At 56.0% G+C, this 18,809-nt stretch overlaps 1 protein-coding gene across 1 annotated transcript in view; it reads left to right on the plus strand.

Moving 5' to 3' along the window:
- The window catches only part of LOC140405587 (multiple epidermal growth factor-like domains protein 8), a gene marked incomplete at its 3' end in the record, with an annotated part of 453,542 nt that overhangs the window by 264,815 nt on the left and 169,918 nt on the right, over positions 1-18,809 (plus strand). Inside the window, exon 5 of the mRNA XM_072494144.1 lies at positions 10,512-10,741. Within this exon, the coding sequence (XP_072350245.1) occupies positions 10,512-10,741 (230 nt within the window). The remainder of the gene's footprint in view (positions 1-10,511; positions 10,742-18,809) is intronic.

Below are 18,809 nucleotides of genomic sequence, written 5' to 3' on the forward strand. Positions count from 1 at the left end.
GGAGAGCGCTCGGTTTGGCAGTGTGTCCCTGGGAGAGCGCTCTGTATCGCAGTGTGTCACTGGGAGAGCGCTGGTATGGCAGTGTGTCACTGGGAGAGAACTCTGTACCACAGTGTGTCACTCGGAGAGTGCTCTGTATCGCAGTGTGTCACTGGGAGAGGGCTCTGTATCGCAATGTGTCACTGGGAGAGCGCTCTGTATCGCAGTGTGTCCCTGGGAGAGCGCTCGGTATTGCAGTGTGTCACTGGGAGTGCGCTCTGTATCACAGTGTGTCACTGGGAGAGTGCTCTGTATCGCAGTGTGTCCCTGGGAGAGCACTCTGTATCGCAGTGTGTCACTGGGAGAGCGCTCTGTATCACAGTGTGTCACTGGGAGAGCGCTCTGTGTCGCAGTGTGTCCCTGGGAGAGCACTCTGTATCGCAGTGTGTCCCTGGGAGAGCGCTCGGTATGGCAGTGTGTCACTGGGAGAGCGCTCTGTATCGCAGTGTGTCACTGGGACAATGCTCAGCATTGCAGTGTGCCACTGGGAGAGCGCTCTGTATTACAGTGTGTCACTGGGAGAGTGCTCTGTATCGCAGTGTGTAACTGGGAGAGTGCTCGGTATCGTAGTGTGCCACTGGGAGAGTGCTCTGTATCTCAGTGTCACTGGGAGAGCGCTCGGTATGGCAGTGTGTCACTGGGAGAGCGCTCGGTATCGCAATGTGTAACTGGGAGAATTCTCTGCATCGCAGTGTGTCACTGGGAGAGCGCTCGGTATGGCAGTGTGTCACTGGGAGAGCGCTTGGTATCGCAGTGTGTAACTGGGAGAGTGCTCTGTATCGCAGTGTGTCACTGGCAGAGCGCTCCCTATCGCATTGTGTCACTGGGAGAATGCTCTGCATTGCAGTGTGCCACTGGGAGAGCGCTCTGTATCACAGTGTGTCACTGGGAGAGTGCTCTGTATCGCAGTGTGTAACTGGGAGAGTGCTCTCTATCGCAGTGTGTCACTGGGAAAGCGCTCGGTATGGCAGTGTGTCACTGGGAGAGCGCTCTGTATCGCAGTGTGTCCCTGGGAGAGCACTCTGTATCGCAGTGTGTCCCTGGGAGAGCGCTCGGTATGGCAGTGTGTCACTGGGAGAGCGCTCTGTATCGCAGTGTGTCACTGGGAGAGCGCTGGCATGGCAGTGTGTCACTGGGAGAGAACTCTGTACCACAGTGTGTCACTGGGAGAGTGCTCTGTATCGCAGTGTGTCCCTGGGAGAGCGCTCGGTACGGCAGTGTATCACTGGGAGAATGTTCTGCATTGCAGTGTGCCACTGGGAGGGCACTCGGTATAGCAGTGTGTCACTGGGAGAGTGCTCTGTATCGCAGTGTGTCACTGGGAGAACGCTCGGTATAGCAGTGTGTCACTGGGAGTGTGCTCTGTGTGGCAGTGTGTCACTGGGAGAGCACTCGTTATCGCAGTGTGTCACTGGGAGAGGGCTCTGTATCGCAGTGTGTCACTCGGAGAGCGCTCGGTATGGCAGTGTGTCCCTGGGAGAGCGCTCTGTATCGCAGTGTGTCACTGGGAGAGCGCTGGTATGGCAGTGTGTCACTGGGAGAGAACTCTGTACCACAGTGTGTCACTGGGAGAGTGCTCTGTATCGCAGTGTGTCCCTGGGAGAGCGCTCGGTACGGCAGTGCATCACTGGGAGATTGTTCTGCATTGCAGTGTGCCACTGGGAGGGCACTCGGTATAGCAGTGTGTCACTGGGAGAGTGCTCTGTATCGCAGTGTGTCACTGGGAGAGGGCTCTGTATCACAGTGTGTCACTGGGAGAGTGCTCTGTATCGCAGTGTGTCCCTGGGAGAGCACTCTGTATCGCAGTGTGTCACTGGGAGAGCGCTCTGTATCGCAGTGTGTCCCTGGGAGAGCACTCTGTATCGCAGTGTGTCCCTGGGAGAGCGCTCGGTATGGCAGTGTGTCACTGGGAGAGCGCTCTGTATCGCAGTGTGTCACTGGGAGAGCGCTGGTATGGCAGTGTGTCACTGGGAGAGAACTCTGTACCACAGTGTGTCACTGGGAGAGTGCTCTGTATCGCAGTGTGTCACTGGGAGAGCGCTGGTATGGCAGTGTGTCACTGGGAGAGAACTCTGTACCACAGTGTGTCACTGGGAGAATGCTCTGTATCACAGTGTGTCGCTGGGAGAGCGCTCGGTACGGCAGTGTATCACTGGGAGAATGTTCTGCATTGCAGTGTTCCACTGGGAGGCCACTCGGTATAGCAGTGTGTCACTGGGAGAGTTTTCTGTATCGCAGTGTGTCACTGGGAGTGTGCTCTGTGTGGCAGTGTGTCACTGGGAGAGCGCTCGGTATAGCAGTGTGTCACTGGGAGTGTGCTCTGTGTGGCAGTGTGTCACTGGGAGAGCACTCGTTATCGCAGTGTGTCACTGGGAGAGGGCTCTGTATCGCAGTGTGTCACTGGGAGAGCGCTCGGTATGGCAGTGTGCCCCTGGGAGAGCGCTCGGTGTAGCAGTGTGTCACTGGGAGAGCGCTCTGTATCACAGTGTGTCACTGGGAGAGCGCTCTGTATCGCAGTGTGTCCCTGGGAGAGCACTCTGTATCGCAGTGTGTCCCTGGGAGAGCGCTCGGTATGGCAGTGTGTCACTGGGAGAGCGCTCTGTATCGCAGTGTGTCCCTGGGAGAGCGCTGGTATGGCAGTGTGTCACTGGGAGAGAACTCTGTACCACAGTGTGTCACTGGGAGAGTGCTCTGTATCGCAGTGTGTCACTGGGAGAGCGCTGGTATGGCAGTGTGTCACTGGGAGAGAACTCTGTACCACAGTGTGTCACTGGGAGAATGCTCTGTATCGCAGTGTGTCGCTGGGAGAGCGCTAGGTACGGCAGTGTATCACTGGGAGAATGTTCTGCATTGCAGTGTGCCACTGGGAGTGCACTCGGTATAGCAGTGTGTCACTGGGAGAGTGCTCTGTATCACAGTGTGTCACTGGGAGTGTGCTCTATGTGGCAGTGTGTCACTGGGAGAGCGCTCGGTATAGCAGTGTGTCACTGGGAGTGTGCTCTGTGTGGCAGTGTGTCACTGGGAGAGCACTCGTTATCGCAGTGTGTCACTGGGAGAGGGCTCGGTATCGCAGTGTGTCACTGGGAAAGCGCTCGGTATGGCAGTGTGTCACTGGGAGAGCACTCGGTATGGCAGTGTGTCACTGGGAGAGGGCTCTGCATCGCAGTGTGTCCCTGGGAGAGTGCTCTGTATCGCAGTGTGTCACTGGGAGAGCGCTCGGTATGGCAGTGTGTCCCTGGGAGAGCGCTCGGTATAGCAGTGTGTCACTGGGAGTGTGCTCTGTGTGGCAGTGTGTCACTGGGAGAGCACTCGTTATCGCAGTGTGTCACTGGGAGAGTGCTCTGTATCGCAGTGTGTCACTCGGAGAGCGCTCGGTATGGCAGTGTGTCCCTGGGAGAGCGCTCTGTATCGCAGTGTGTCACTGGGAGAGCGCTGGTATGGCAGTGTGTCACTGGGAGAGAACTCTGTACCACAGTGTGTCACTGGGAGAGTGCTCTGTATCGCAGTGTGTCACTGGGAGAGGGCTCTGTATCGCAGTGTGTCACTGGGAGAGCGCTCTGTATCACAGTCTGTCACTGGGAGAGGGCTCTGTATCGCAGTGTGTCACTCGGAGAGCGCTCGGTATGGCAGTGTGTCACTGGGAGTGCGCTTGGTATCGCAGTGTGTCACTGGGAGAGCGCTCTGTATCGCAGTGTGTCCCTGGGAGAGCGCTCGGTATTGCAGTGTGTCACTGGGAGTGCGCTCTGTATCACAGTGTGTCACTGGGAGAGTGCTCTGTATCGCAGTGTGTCCCTGGGAGAGCACTCTGTATCGCAGTGTGTCACTGGGAGAGCGCTCTGTATCACAGTGTGTCACTGGGAGAGCGCTCTGTGTCGCAGTGTGTCCCTGGGAGAGCACTCTGTATCGCAGTGTGTCACTGGGACAATGCTCAGCATTGCAGTGTGCCACTGGGAGAGCGCTCTGTATCACAGTGTGTCACTGGTAGAGTGCTCTGTATCGCAGGGTGTAACTGGGAGAGTGCTCGGTATCGCAGTGTGCCACTGGGAGAGTGCTCGGTATCGCAGTGTGTCACTGGGAAAGTGCTCGGTATGGCAGTGTGTCACTGGGAGTGCGCTCGGCATGGCAGTGTGTCACTGGGAGAGTGCTCTGTATCGCAGTGTCACTGGGAGAGCGCTCGGTATGGCAGTGTGTCACTGGGAGAGCGCTCGGTATCGCAATGTGTAACTGGGAGAATGCTCTGCATCGCAGTGTGTCACTGGGAGAGCGCTCGGTATGGCAGTGTGTCACTGGGAGAGCGCTCTGTATCACAGTGTGTCACTGGGAGAGTGCTCTGTATCGCAGTGTGTAACTGGGAGAGTGCTCTGTATCGCAGTGTGTCACTGGGAAAGCGCTCGGTATGGCAGTGTGTCACTGGAAGAGCGCTCTGTATCGCAGTGTGTCCCTAGGAGAGCACTCTGTATCGCAGTGTGTCCCTGGGAGAGCGCTCGGTATGGCAGTGTGTCACTGGGAGAGTGCTCTGTATCGCAGTGTGTCCCTGGGAGAGCGCTCGGTACGGCAGTGTATCACTGGAAGAATGTTCTGCATTGCAGTGTGCCACTGGGAGGGCACTCGGTATAGCAGTGTGTCACTGGGAGAGTGCTCTGTATCGCAGTGTGTCACTGGGAGAGCGCTCGGTATAGCAGTGTGTCACTGGGAGTGTGCTCTGTGTGGCAGTGTGTCACTGGGAGAGCACTCGTTATCGCAGTGTGTCACTGGGAGAGGGCTCTGTATCGCAGTGTGTCACTCGGAGAGCGCTCGGTATGGCAGTGTGTCCCTGGGAGAGCGCTCTGTATCGCAGTGTGTCACTGGGAGAGCGCTGGTATGGCAGTGTGTCACTGGGAGAGAACTCTGTACCACAGTGTGTCACTGGGAGAGTGCTCTGTATCGCAGTGTGTCCCTGGGAGAGCGCTCGGTACGGCAGTGTATCACTGGGAGATTGTTCTGCATTGCAGTGTGCCACTGGGAGGGCACTCGGTATAGCAGTGTGTCACTGGGAGAGTGCTCTGTATCGCAGTGTGTCACTGGGAGAGGGCTCTGTATCACAGTGTGTCACTGGGAGAGTTCTCTGTATCGCAGTGTGTCCCTGGGAGAGCACTCTGTGTCGCAGTGTGTCACTGGGAGAGCGCTCTGTATCACAGTGTGTCACTGGGAGAGCGCTCTGTATCGCAGTGTGTCCCTGGGAGAGCACTCTGTATCGCAGTGTGTCCCTGGGAGAGCGCTCGGTATGGCAGTGTGTCACTGGGAGAGCGCTCTGTATCGCAGTGTGTCACTGGGAGAGCGCTGGTATGGCAGTGTGTCACTGGGAGAGAACTCTGTACCACAGTGTGTCACTGGGAGAGTGCTCTGTATCGCAGTGTGTCACTGGGAGAGCGCTGGTATGGCAGTGTGTCACTGGGAGAGAACTCTGTACCACAGTGTGTCACTGGGAGAATGCTCTGTATCACAGTGTGTCGCTGGGAGAGCGCTCGGTACGGCAGTGTATCACTGGGAGAATGTTCTGCATTGCAGTGTGCCACTGGGAGGGCACTCAGTATAGCAGTGTATCACTGGGAGAGTGCTCTGTATCGCAGTGTGTCACTGGGAGTGTGCTCTGTGTGGCAGTGTGTCACTGGGAGAGCGCTCGGTATAGCAGTGTGTCACTGGGAGTGTGCTCTGAGTGGCAGTGTGTCACTGGGAGAGCACTCGTTATCGCAGTGTGTCACTGGGAGAGGGCTCTGTATCGCAGTGTGTCACTGGGAGAGCGCTCGGTATGGCAGTGTGTCCCTGGGAGAGCGCTCGGTATAGCAGTGTGTCACTGGGAGAGCGCTCTGTACCACAGTGTGTCACTGGGAGAGCGCTCTGTATCGCAGTGTGTCCCTGGGAGAGCACTCTGTATGGCAGTGTGTCACTGGGAGAGCGCTTGGTCTCGCTGTGTGAAACTGGGAGAGTGCTCTGTATCGCAGTGTGTCACTGGCAGAGCGCTCCCTATCGCATTGTGTCACTGGGAGAATGCTCTGCATTGCAGTGTGCCACTGGGAGAGCGCTCTGTATCACAGTGTGTCACTGGGAGAGTGCTCTGTATCGCAGTGTGTAACTGGGAGAGTGCTCTGTATCGCAGTGTGTCACTGGGAAAGTGCTCGGTATGGCAGTGTGTCACTGGGAGAGCGCTCTGTATCGCAGTGTGTCCCTGGGAGAGCACTCTGTATCGCAGTGTGTCCCTGGGAGAGGGCTCGGTATGGCAGTGTGTCACTGGGAGAGCGCTCTGTATCGCAGTGTGTCACTGGGAGAGCGCTGGTATGGCAGTGTGTCACTGGGAGAGAACTCTGTACCACAGTGTGTCACTGGGAGAGTGCTCTGTATCGCAGTGTGTCACTGGGAGAGCGCTGGTATGGCAGTGTGTCACTGGGAGAGAACTCTGTACCACAGTGTGTCACTGGGAGAATGCTCTGTATCGCAGTGTGTCGCTGGGAGAGCGCTCGGTACGGCAGTGTATCACTGGGAGAATGTTCTGCATTGCAGTGTGCCACTGGGAGGGCATTCGGTATAGCAGTGTGTCACTGGGAGAGTGCTCTGTATCGCAGTGTGTCCCTGGGAGAGCGCTCGGTACGGCAGTGTGTCACTGGGAGAGTGCTCTGCATCGCAGTGTGTCACTGGGAGAGCGCTCGGTATAGCAGTGTGTCACTGGGAGTGTGCTCTGTGTGGCAGTGTGTCACTGGGAGAGCACTCGTTATCGCAGTGTGTCACTGGGAGAGGGCTCTGTATCGCAGTGTGTCACTCGGAGAGCGCTCGGTATGGCAGTGTGTCCCTGGGAGTGCGCTCTGTATCACAGTGTGTCACTGGGAGAGTGCTCTGTATCGCAGTGTGACACTGGGAGTGCGCTCTGTATCACAGTGTGTCACTGGGAGAGTGCTCTGTATCGCAGTGTGTCCCTGGGAGAGCAATCTGTATCGCAGTGTGTCACTGGGAGAGCGCTCTGTATCACAGTGTGTCACTGGGAGAGCGCTCTGTATCGCAGTGTGTCCCTGGGAGAGCACTGTGTATCGCAGTGTGTCACTGGGAGAGCGCTCTGTATCACAGTGTGTCACTGGGAGAGTGCTCTGTATCGCAGTGTGTCACTGTGAGAGCACTCGGTATCGCAGTGTGTCACTGGGAGAGGGCTCTGTATCGCAGTGTGTAACTGGGAGAGCGCTCGGTATGGCAGTGTGTCACTGGGAGAGCACTCGTTATCGCAGTGTGTCACTGGGAGAATGCTCTGCATCGCAGTGTCACTGGGAGAGCGCTCGGTATGGCAGTGTGTAACTGGGAGAATGCTCTGTATCGCAGTGTGTAACTGGGAGAGCGCTCGGTATGGCAGTGTGTCACTGGGAGAGCACTCGTTATCGCAGTGTGTCACTGGGAGAATGCTCTGCATCGCAGTGTCACTGGGAGAGCGCTCGGTATGGCAGTGTGTAACTGGGAGAATGCTCTGCATCGCAGTGTGTCACTGGGAGAGCGCTCGGTATCGCAATGTGTAACTGGGAGAATGCTCTGCATCGCAGTGTGTCACTGGGAGAACGCTCGGTATGGCAGTGTATCACTGGGAGAGCGCTCAGTATGGCAGTGTGTCACTGGGAGAGCGCTCTGTATCGCAGTGTGTCACTGGGAGTGTGCTCTGTGTGGCAGTGTGTCACTGGGAGAGCACTCGTTATCGCAGTGTGTCACTGGGAGAGGGCTCTGTATCGCAGTGTGTCACTCGGAGAGTGCTCGGTATGGCAGTGTGTCACTGGGAGAGCGCTTGGTATGGCAGTGTGTCACTGGGAGAGGGCTCTGTATCGCAGTGTGTCACTGGGAGAGGGCTCTGTATCGCAGTGTGTCCCTGGGAGAGCACTCGGTATCGCAGTGTGTCACTGGGAGAGGGCTCTGTATGGCAGTGTGTCACTGGGAGAGCGCTCGGTATCGCAGTGTGTCCCTGGGAGAGCACTCGGTATCGCAGTGTGTCACTGGGAGAGGGCTCTGTATGGCAGTGTGTCACTGGGAGAGCGCTCGGTATCGCAGTGTGTCACTGGGAGAGCGCTCTGTATCGCAGTGTGTCACTGGGAGAGCGCTCTGTATCGCAGTGTGTCACTGGGAGAGCGCTCGGTGTGGCAGTGTGTCACTGGGAGAGCACTCTGTATCGCAGTGTGTCACTGGGAGAGCGCTCTGTATCACAGTGTGTCACTGGGAGAGCGCTCTGTATCGCAGTGTGTCACTGTGAGAGCACTCGGTATCGCAGTGTGTCACTGGGAGAGCGCTCTGTATCGCAGTGTGTCCCTGGGCGAGCATTCTGTATCGCAGTGTGTCCCTGGGAGAGCGCTCTGTATCACAGTGTGTCACTGGGAGAGCGCTCGGTATGGCAGTGTGTCACTGGGAGAATGCTCTACATCGCAGTGTGTCACTGGGAGAACGCTCGGTATGGCAGTGTGTCACTGGGAGAGCGCTCAGTATGGCAGTGTGTCACTGGGAGAGCGCTCTGTATCGCAGTGTGTCACTGGGAGAGCGCTCTGTACCACAGTGTGTCACTGGGAGAGTGCTCTGTATTGCAGTGTGCCACTGGGAGGGCACTCGGTAGAGCAGTGTGTCACTGGGATAGGGCTCTGTGTCGCAGTGTGTCACTGGGAGAGCGCACTGTATCAGTGTGTCACTGGGAGAGCACTCGGTATGGCAGTGTGTCACTGGGAGAGCGCTCGGTATGGCAGTGTGTCACTGGGAGAGCGCTCTGTATCGCAGTGTGTCGCTCTATATCGCAGTGTATTACTGGGAGAGTGTTAGGTATCACACTGTCACTGGGAGAATGCACTGTTTGCAGTGTGTCACTGGGAGAGTGCTCTGTATCACACCACTGATAAGTACTCTTGTGTCACTGGTAGATTGCTGTGCATTGCACTCTGCCAGTGGGAGGGTGCTCTGTATGGCAGTGTGCCAGTGGGAGAGTGCTCTGTATCGCAGTGTGTCACTGGGATAGTGCTCTGTATCGCAGTGTGACACTGGGAGTGTGCTCCGTATCAAAGAACAAATAAATGTACAGCACAGGAACAGGCCCTTCGGCCCTCCAATCCCGTGCCAACCATGCTGCCCGACTAAACTACTATCTTCTACACTTCCAGGGTCCGTATCCCTCTATTCCCATCCTATTCACGTATTTGTCAAGGTGCCCCTTAAATGTCACTATCGTCCCTGCTTCCACCACCTCCTCCGGCAGCGAGTTCCAGGCACCCACTACCCTCTGCATAAAAAACTTGCCTCGTACATCTACTCTAAACCTTGCCCCTCTCACCTTAAACCTATGCCCCCTAGTAATTGACCCCTCTACCCTGGGGAAAAGCCTCTGACTATCCACTCTGTCTATGCCCCTCATAATTTTGTAGACCTCTATCAGGTCTCCCCTCAACCTCCTTCGTTCCAGTGAGAACAAACCGAGTTTATTCAACCGCTCCTCATAGCTAATGCCCCCCATACCAGGCAACATTCTGGTAAATCTCTTCTGCACCCTCTCTAAAGCCTCCACATCCTTCTGGTAGTGTGGCGACCAGAATTGAACACTATACTCCAAGTGTGGCCTAACTAAGATTCTATACAGCTGCAACATGACTTGCCAATTCTTATACTCAATGCCCCGGCCAATGAAGAGCCCCGGTATCGCAGTGTGTCATAGAATCATAGAATCATAGAAGTTTACAGCATGGAAACAGGCCCTTCGGCCCAACCAGTCCATGCAGCCCAGTTTTTTACCATTAAGCTAGTCCCAGTTGCCCGCACTTGGCCCATAACCCTCTATACCCATCTTACCCATGTAACCATCTAAATGCTTTTTGAAAGACACAATTGTACCCGCTTCTACTACTACCTCTGGCAGCCCATTCCAGACACTCACTACCCTCTGAGTGAAGAAATTGCCCCTCTGGGCCCTTCTGAATCTCTCCCCTCTCACCTTAAACCTATGCCCTCTAGGTTTAGACTCCCCTACCTTTGGGAAAAGATGTTGACTATGTCGGCACTGGGAGAGTGCTCTGTATCGCAGTGTGTCACTGGGAGAGTGCATTATATTGCAATCTGCCAGTGGGAAAGTGCAATATATAGCTGTGTGCCAGTGGGAGAGCGCTCTGTATCGCAGTTTGCCAGTGGGAGAGTGCTCTATATTGCAGTGTGTCACTGGAAAGTGTTTTGCTCGCAGGTTGTGTTCTGGCTGGTGTTACATTGGTGCAGCCGGTAAATTCTCTTGAGGGGTTTGAGTTTGCAGGGATAGGAATTTTAATGTTTGGCGGTCTGTGTTCCGTCCAATGCAGATGCCGCTCTGTGATTGTTCCAAACTGGCTCCTCGTTTCTCACTGTCTACTGAATACTTGGGGAGCTTCAGTTTTTACGGCCAATTTCTGTCAGCACTTGTCTCGGCTGTATTATGTGTTTCATATGTATTTAATTCTCCTGCTGTTTGTCAGGGGTGCTAACCGTTTACTTGGAGGGAAATATCTCCGTCAGTGCAGGCATCGCCTTTCAGGGCTTCAATGCAACCTACACCGTGGAGAATTGCCAGCCTCGCTGCCGTGCCAACCAGCAGTGCCAGAAGGGACAGTGTGTGTGTACTGCCGGTTATGCTGGACAAGACTGTGCCTGGCAGAGATGTCCCAACAACTGCTCAACTCAATCGCGGGGCGGACACTGTGACTTGGTGAGTCCCAGAGTTCACCAACTACCATCGCCTAGCGTGAGAGAGTGACCAGCCCCTAGGTCAGAGTGAGTGACCATTCCCCGGGGTCAGAGTGAGTGACCATTCCCCGGGGTCAGAGTGAGTGACCATTCCCCGGGGTCAGAGTGAGTGACCATTCCCCGGGGTCAGAGTGAGTGACCATTCCCCGGGGTCAGAGTGAGTGACCATTCCCCGGGGTCAGAGTGAGTGACCATTCCCCGGGGTCAGAGTGAGTGACCATTCCCCGGGGTCAGAGTGAGTGACCATTCCCCGGGGTCAGAGTGAGTGACCATTCCCCGGGGTCAGAGTGAGTGACCATTCCCCATGGTCAGAGTGAGTGACCATTCCCCGGGGTCAGAGTGAGTGACCATTCCCCGGTGTCAGAGTGAGTGACCATTCCCCGGGGTCAGAGTGAGTGACCACCCCCGGGGTCAGAGTGAGTGACCATTCCCCTGGGTCAGAGTGAGTGACCATCCCCAGGGTCAGAGTGTGTGACCATTCCCCGGGGTCTCAGTGGGTGACCATTCCCTGGGGTCAAATTGAGTGACCATTCCTCTGCGTCAGCGTGAGTGACCATTCCCCGGTGTCAGAGTGAGTGACCATTCCCCGGGGTCAGAGTGAGTGACCACCCCCGGGGTCAGAGTGAGTGACCATTCCCCTGGGTCAGAGTGAGTGACCATCCCCAGGGTCAGAGTGTGTGACCATTCCCCGGGGTCTCAGTGGGTGACCATTCCCTGGGGTCAAATTGAGTGACCATTCCTCTGCGTCAGCCTGAGTGACCATTCCCTGGGGTCAGAGTGAGTGACAAACCCCCTGGGTCAGAGTGAGTGGGTGACCATTCCCCTGGGTCAGAGTGAGTGACCATTCCCTGGGGTCAGAGTGGGTGACCATTCCCTGGGGTCAGAGTGGGTGACCATTCCCTGGGGTCAGAGTGAGTGACCATTCCCTGGGGTCAGAGTGGGTGACCATTCCCTGGGGTCAGAGTGAGTGACCATTCCCTGGGGTCAGAGTGGGTGACCATTCCCTGGGGTCAGAGTGAGTGACCATTCCCCTGGGTCAGCGTGAGTGACCATTCCCTGGGGTCAGTGTGAGTGACCATTTCCCTTGGTCACAGTGAGTGACCACCCCCCCTGGGTCAGAGTGAATGACCAACCCCCTGGGTCAGAGTGAGTGAGTGACCATTCCCCTGGGTTAGAGTGAGTGAGTGACCATTCTCCGGGGTCAGAGTGAGTGACCATTCTCCGGGGTCAGAGTGAGTGACCATTCCCCGGGGACAGAGTGAAAGAATGACCATCCCCTTGGTCAGAGAGAGTGACTACCCCCTGGGTCAGAGTGAGTGACCATTCCCCTGGGTCAGAGTGAGTGACCATTCCCCGAGGTCAGAATGAATGAGTGACCATTCCCCATGTTTGAGTGAGTGACCATTCACCTGGGTCAGAGTGACTGACCAACCCCTTGGGTCCGAGTAAGTGAGTGACCATTCCCCGGGGTCAGAATGAATGAGTGACCATTCCCCAGGTTTGAGTGAGTGACCATTCACCTGGGTCAGAGTGACTGACCAACCCCCTGGGTCAGATTGAATGAGTGACCATTCCCCGGGGTCAGAATGAACGAGTGACCATTCCCCAGGTTTGAGTGAGTGACCATTCCCCTCGGTCAGAGTGAGTGACCATCCCCCTGTGCCAGAGTGAGTGACCAACCCCTTGGGTCAGAGTGAGTGAGTAACCATTACCCTGACTCAGAGTGAGTGACCATTTCCCTGGGTCTGAGTGGGTGACCATTCCCTGGGGTCAGAGTGAGAGAGTGACCATTCCCCTGGGTCAGAGTGAGTGACCATCCCCCTGGGTCAGAGTGAGTGACCATTCCCCTGGGTCAGAGTGAGTGACCATTCCCCTGCATCAGAGTGAGTGACCATTCCCCTGGGTCCAAGTGAGTGACTATTCCCCTGGGTCAGAGTGAGTGACCATCCCCCTGGGTCCGAGTAAGTGACCATTCCTTTGGTTCCAAGTGAGTGACCATTCCTCTGCGTCAGAGTGAGTGACCATTGCCCTGGGTCAGAGTGAGTGACCATTCCCCTGGGTCAGAGTGAGTGACCATTCCCCTGGGTCAGAGTGAGTGACCTTTACCCTGGGTCAGAGTGAATGACCATTCCCCTGGATCAGAGTGAGTGACCATTCCCCTGGGTCAGTGAGTGACCATTACCTGGGGTCAGAGTGAGTAATCATTCCCCTGGATCAGAGTGAGTGACCATTCCTCGGGGTCAGAGTGAGTGAGTGACCACCCCGTGGGTCAGAGTGAGTTACCATTCCCCTGGGTCAGATTGAGTGACCTTTCCCCTGGGTGAGAGTGAGTGACCATCCCCTGTGTCAGAGTGAGTGACCATCCCCTGTGTCAGAGTGAGTGACCATCCGTCAGGGTGAGTGACCATTCCCGTGGGTCAGAGTGAGTGACCATTCCCCTGGGTCAGAGTAAGTGACCATTCCACAGGATCAGAATGAGTGAGTGACCATCCCGTGGGTCAGATTGAATGACCATCCCCTTGGTCAGAGTGAGTGACCATTCCCCTGGATCAGAGTGAGTGACCATTCCCCTGGGTCAGAGTGAGAGGGTGAGCATTCCCCGGGGTCAGAGTGAGAGGGTGACCATTTCCCTTTGTCAGAGTGAGAGAGTGACCATTCCCCGGGGTCAGAGTGATAGACTGATCATTCCCCTGGGTCAGAGTGAGAGAGTGACCATTCCCCGGGGTCACCGTGAGACGGTGACCATTCCCCGGGGTCAGAGTGATAGACTGACCATTCCCCTGGGTCAGAGTGAGTGAGTGACCATACCCCTGGGTCAGAGTGAGAGAGTGACCATTCCCCGGGGTCACAGTGTGATAGAGTGACCATTCCCCGGGGTCAGTGTGAGAGAGTGACCATTCCCCTGGGTCAGAGTGAGTGAGTGACCATTCCCCGGGGTCGGTGAGAGAGTAACCATTCCCCATGGTCAGGGTGAGAAGGTGACCATTCCCCGGGGTCAGAGTGAGAGTGACCATTCCCCGGGGTCAGAGTGAGAGAGTGATCATTCCCCGGGGTCAGAGTGAGAGAGTGACCATTCCCCTGGGTGAGATTGATTATTACATAGATTATTACATAGAACATACAGTGCAGAAGGAGGCCATTCGGCCCATCGAGTCTGCACCGACCCACATTAATCCCTCACTTCCACCCAATAACCCCTCCCAACCCTTATGGACACTACGGGTAATTTAGCATGGCCAATCCACCTAACCTGCACGTCTTTGGACTGTGGGAGGAAACCGGAGCACCCGGAGGAAACCCACGCGGACACGGGGAGAACGTGCAAACTCCGCACAGACAGTGACCCAGCGGGGAATCGAACCTGGGACCCTGGCGCTGTGAAGCCACAGTGCTAATCACTTGTGCTACCGTGCTGCCCGATTGAATGACCATTCCCCTGGGTCAATGTGAGAGAGTGACCATTCCCCGGGGTCAGAGTGATAGACTGACCATTCCCCTGGGTCAGAGTGAGTGAGTGACCATTCCCCTGGGTCAGAGTGAGAGAGTGATCATTCCCCGGGGTCAGAATGAGAGTGTGACCATTCCCCATGGTCAGTGTGAGAGAGTAACCATTCCCCGGGGTCAGAGTGAGAGAGTGACCATTCCCTGGGGTCAGAGTGAGTGACCATTCCCCTAGGTCAGAGTGAGAGAGTGACCCTTCCCCTTGGTCAGAGTGAGAGAGTGACCATTCCCCGGGGTCAGAGTGAGAGAGTGACCATTCCCCTGGGTCAGAGTGAGTGACCATTCCCCTAGGTCAGAGTGAGAGAGTGACCCTTCCCCTTGGTCAGAGTGAGAGAGTGACCATTCCCCACGGTCAGAGTGAGAGAGTAACCATTCCCCTGGTTCAGGGTGAGTGACCATTCCCCTGGGTCAGAGTGAGAGAGTGACCATCCCCCTGGGTCAGAGTGAGTGAGTGACCATTCCCCTGGGTTAGAGTGAGTGAGTGACCATTCTCCGGGGTCAGAGTGAGTGACCATTCTCCGGGGTCAGAGTGAGTGACCATTCCCCGGGGACAGAGTGAATGAATGACCATCCCCTTGGTCAGAGAGAGTGACTACCCCCTGGGTCAGAGTGAGTGACCATTCCCCTGGGTCAGAGTGAGTGACCATTCCCCGAGGTCAGAATGAATGAGTGACCATTCCCCATGTTTGAGTGAGTGACCATTCACCTGGGTCAGAGTGACTGACCAACCCCTTGGGTCCGAGTAAGTGAGTGACCATTCCCCGGGGTCAGAATGAATGAGTGACCATTCCCCAGGTTTGAGTGAGTGACCATTCACCTGGGTCAGAGTGACTGACCAACCCCCTGGGTCAGATTGAATGAGTGACCATTCCCCGGGGTCAGAATGAACGAGTGACCATTCCCCAGGTTTGAGTGAGTGACCATTCCCCTCGGTCAGAGTGAGTGACCATCCCCCTGTGCCAGAGTGAGTGACCAACCCCTTGGGTCAGAGTGAGTGAGTAACCATTACCCTGACTCAGAGTGAGTGACCATTTCCCTGGGTCTGAGTGGGTGACCATTCCCTGGGGTCAGAGTGAGAGAGTGACCATTCCCCTGGGTCAGAGTGAGTGACCATCCCCCTGGGTCAGAGTGAGTGACCATTCCCCTGGGTCAGAGTGAGTGACCATTCCCCTGCATCAGAGTGAGTGACCATTCCCCTGGGTCCAAGTGAGTGACTATTCCCCTGGGTCAGAGTGAGTGACCATCCCCCTGGGTCCGAGTAAGTGACCATTCCTTTGGTTCCAAGTGAGTGACCATTCCTCTGCGTCAGAGTGAGTGACCATTGCCCTGGGTCAGAGTGAGTGACCATTCCCCTGGGTCAGAGTGAGTGACCATTCCCCTGGGTCAGAGTGAGTGACCTTTACCCTGGGTCAGAGTGAATGACCATTCCCCTGGATCAGAGTGAGTGACCATTCCCCTGGGTCAGTGAGTGACCATTACCTGGGGTCAGAGTGAGTAATCATTCCCCTGGATCAGAGTGAGTGACCATTCCTCGGGGTCAGAGTGAGTGAGTGACCACCCCGTGGGTCAGAGTGAGTTACCATTCCCCTGGGTCAGATTGAGTGACCTTTCGCCTGGGTGAGAGTGAGTGACCATCCCCTGTGTCAGAGTGAGTGACCATCCCCTGTGTCAGAGTGAGTGACCATCCGTCAGGGTGAGTGACCATTCCCGTGGGTCAGAGTGAGTGACCATTCCCCTGGGTCAGAGTAAGTGACCATTCCACAGGATCAGAATGAGTGAGTGACCATCCCGTGGGTCAGATTGAATGACCATCCCCTTGGTCAGAGTGAGTGACCATTCCCCTGGATCAGAGTGAGTGACCATTCCCCTGGGTCAGAGTGAGAGGGTGAGCATTCCCCGGGGTCAGAGTGAGAGGGTGACCATTTCCCTTTGTCAGAGTGAGAGAGTGACCATTCCCCGGGGTCAGAGTGATAGACTGATCATTCCCCTGGGTCAGAGTGAGAGAGTGACCATTCCCCGGGGTCACCGTGAGACGGTGACCATTCCCCGGGGTCAGAGTGATAGACTGACCATTCCCCTGGGTCAGAGTGAGTGAGTGACCATACCCCTGGGTCAGAGTGAGAGAGTGACCATTCCCCGGGGTCACAGTGTGATAGAGTGACCATTCCCCGGGGTCAGTGTGAGAGAGTGACCATTCCCCTGGGTCAGAGTGAGTGAGTGACCATTCCCCGGGGTCGGTGAGAGAGTAACCATTCCCCATGGTCAGGGTGAGAAGGTGACCATTACCCGGGGTCAGAGTGAGAGTGACCATTCCCCGGGGTCAGAGTGAGAGAGTGATCATTCCCCGGGGTCAGAGTGAGAGAGTGACCATTCCCCTGGGTGAGATTGATTATTACATAGATTATTACATAGAACATACAGTGCAGAAGGAGGCCATTCGGCCCATCGAGTCTGCACCGACCCACATTAATCCCTCACTTCCACCCAATAACCCCTCCCAACCCTTATGGACACTACGGGTAATTTAGCATGGCCAATCCACCTAACCTGCACGTCTTTGGACTGTGGGAGGAAACCGGAGCACCCGGAGGAAACCCACGCGGACACGGGGAGAACGTGCAAACTCCGCACAGACAGTGACCCAGCGGGGAATCGAACCTGGGACCCTGGCGCTGTGAAGCCACAGTGCTAATCACTTGTGCTACCGTGCTGCCCGATTGAATGACCATTCCCCTGGGTCAATGTGAGAGAGTGACCATTCCCCGGGGTCAGAGTGATAGACTGACCATTCCCCTGGGTCAGAGTGAGTGAGTGACCATTCCCCTGGGTCAGAGTGAGAGAGTGATCATTCCCCGGGGTCAGAATGAGAGTGTGACCATTCCCCATGGTCAGTGTGAGAGAGTAACCATTCCCCGGGGTCAGAGTGAGAGAGTGACCATTCCCTGGGGTCAGAGTGAGTGACCATTCCCCTAGGTCAGAGTGAGAGAGTGACCCTTCCCCTTGGTCAGAGTGAGAGAGTGACCATTCCCCGGGGTCAGAGTGAGAGAGTGACCATTCCCCTGGGTCAGAGTGAGTGACCATTCCCCTAGGTCAGAGTGAGAGAGTGACCCTTCCCCTTGGTCAGAGTGAGAGAGTGACCATTCCCCACGGTCAGAGTGAGAGAGTAACCATTCCCCTGGTTCAGGGTGAGTGACCATTCCCCTGGGTCAGAGTGAGAGAGTGACCATTCCCCTGGGTCAGAGTGAGAGAGTGACCATTCCCCTGGGTCAGAGTGAGAGTGTGACCATTCCCCTGGGTCAGAGTGAGAGTGTGACCATTCCCCGGGGTCAGAATGAGAGTGTGACCATTCCCCATGGTCAGAGTGAGAGAGTGACCATTCCCCTAGGTCAGAGTGAGAGAGTGACCCTTCCCCTTGGTCAGAGTGAGAGAGTGACCATTCCCCACGGTCAGAGTGAGAGAGTAACCATTCCCCTGGTTCAGGGTGAGTGACCATTCCCCTGGGTCAGAGTGAGAGAGTGACCATTCCCCTGGGTCAGAGTGAGAGAGTGACCATTCCCCTGGGTCAGAGTGAGAGTGTGACCATTCCCCTGGGTCAGCGTGAGAGTGTGACCATTCCCCGGGGTCAGAATGAGAGTGTGACCATTCCCCATGGTCAGAGTGAGAGAGTGACCATTCCCCTGGGTCAGAGTGAGAGAGTGACCATTCCCCTGGGTTAGAGTGAGAGGGTGACCATTCCCCTGGGTCAGAGTGAGAGGGTGACCATTCCCTTGGTCAGAGTGAGAGGGTGACCATTCCCCGGGGTCAGAGTGTGAGAGTGACCATTCCCCGGGGTCAGAGTGAGAGAGTGACCATTCCCCGGGGTCAGAGTGAGAGGGTGACCATTCCCCTGGGTCGGAGTGAGTGAGTGACCGTTCCCCTTGGTCAAAGTGATAGACTGACCATTTCCCTGGGTCAGAGTGAGAGAGTGACCATTCCCCGGGGTCAGAGTGATAGACTGACCATTCCCCTCGGTCAGAGTGAGAGGGTGATCATTCCCCGGAGTCAGAGTGAGAGAGTGACCATTCCCCGGGGTCAGAGTGAGAGACCATTCCCCTGGTTCAGAGTGAGAGAGTGCCCATTCCCCTGGTTCAGAGTGAGTGACCATTCCCCTTGGTCAGAGTGAGTGACCATTCCCCTAGGTCAGAGTGAGAGAGTGACCATTCCCCGGGGTCAGAGTGAGAGAGTGACCATTCCCCGGGGTCAGAATGAGAGTGTGACCATTCCCCATGGTCAGAGTGAGAGAGTGACCATTCCCCGGGGTCAGAGTGAGAGAGTGACCATTCCCTGGGATCAGTGAGAGAGTGACCATTCCCCTGGGTCAGAGTGAGAGAGTGACCATTCCCCTGGGTCAGAGTGAGAGAGTGACCATTCCCCTGGGTCAGAGTGAGTGACCATTCCCCTAGGTCAGAGTGAGAGAGTGACCATTCCCCGGGGTCAGAGTGAGAGAGTGACCATTCCCTGGGGTCAGAGTGAGAGAGTGACCATTCCCC

This window comes from Scyliorhinus torazame, unplaced genomic scaffold, assembly GCF_047496885.1.
Source record: "Scyliorhinus torazame isolate Kashiwa2021f unplaced genomic scaffold, sScyTor2.1 scaffold_126, whole genome shotgun sequence".
Classification (NCBI taxonomy): Eukaryota; Metazoa; Chordata; class Chondrichthyes; order Carcharhiniformes; family Scyliorhinidae; genus Scyliorhinus; species Scyliorhinus torazame.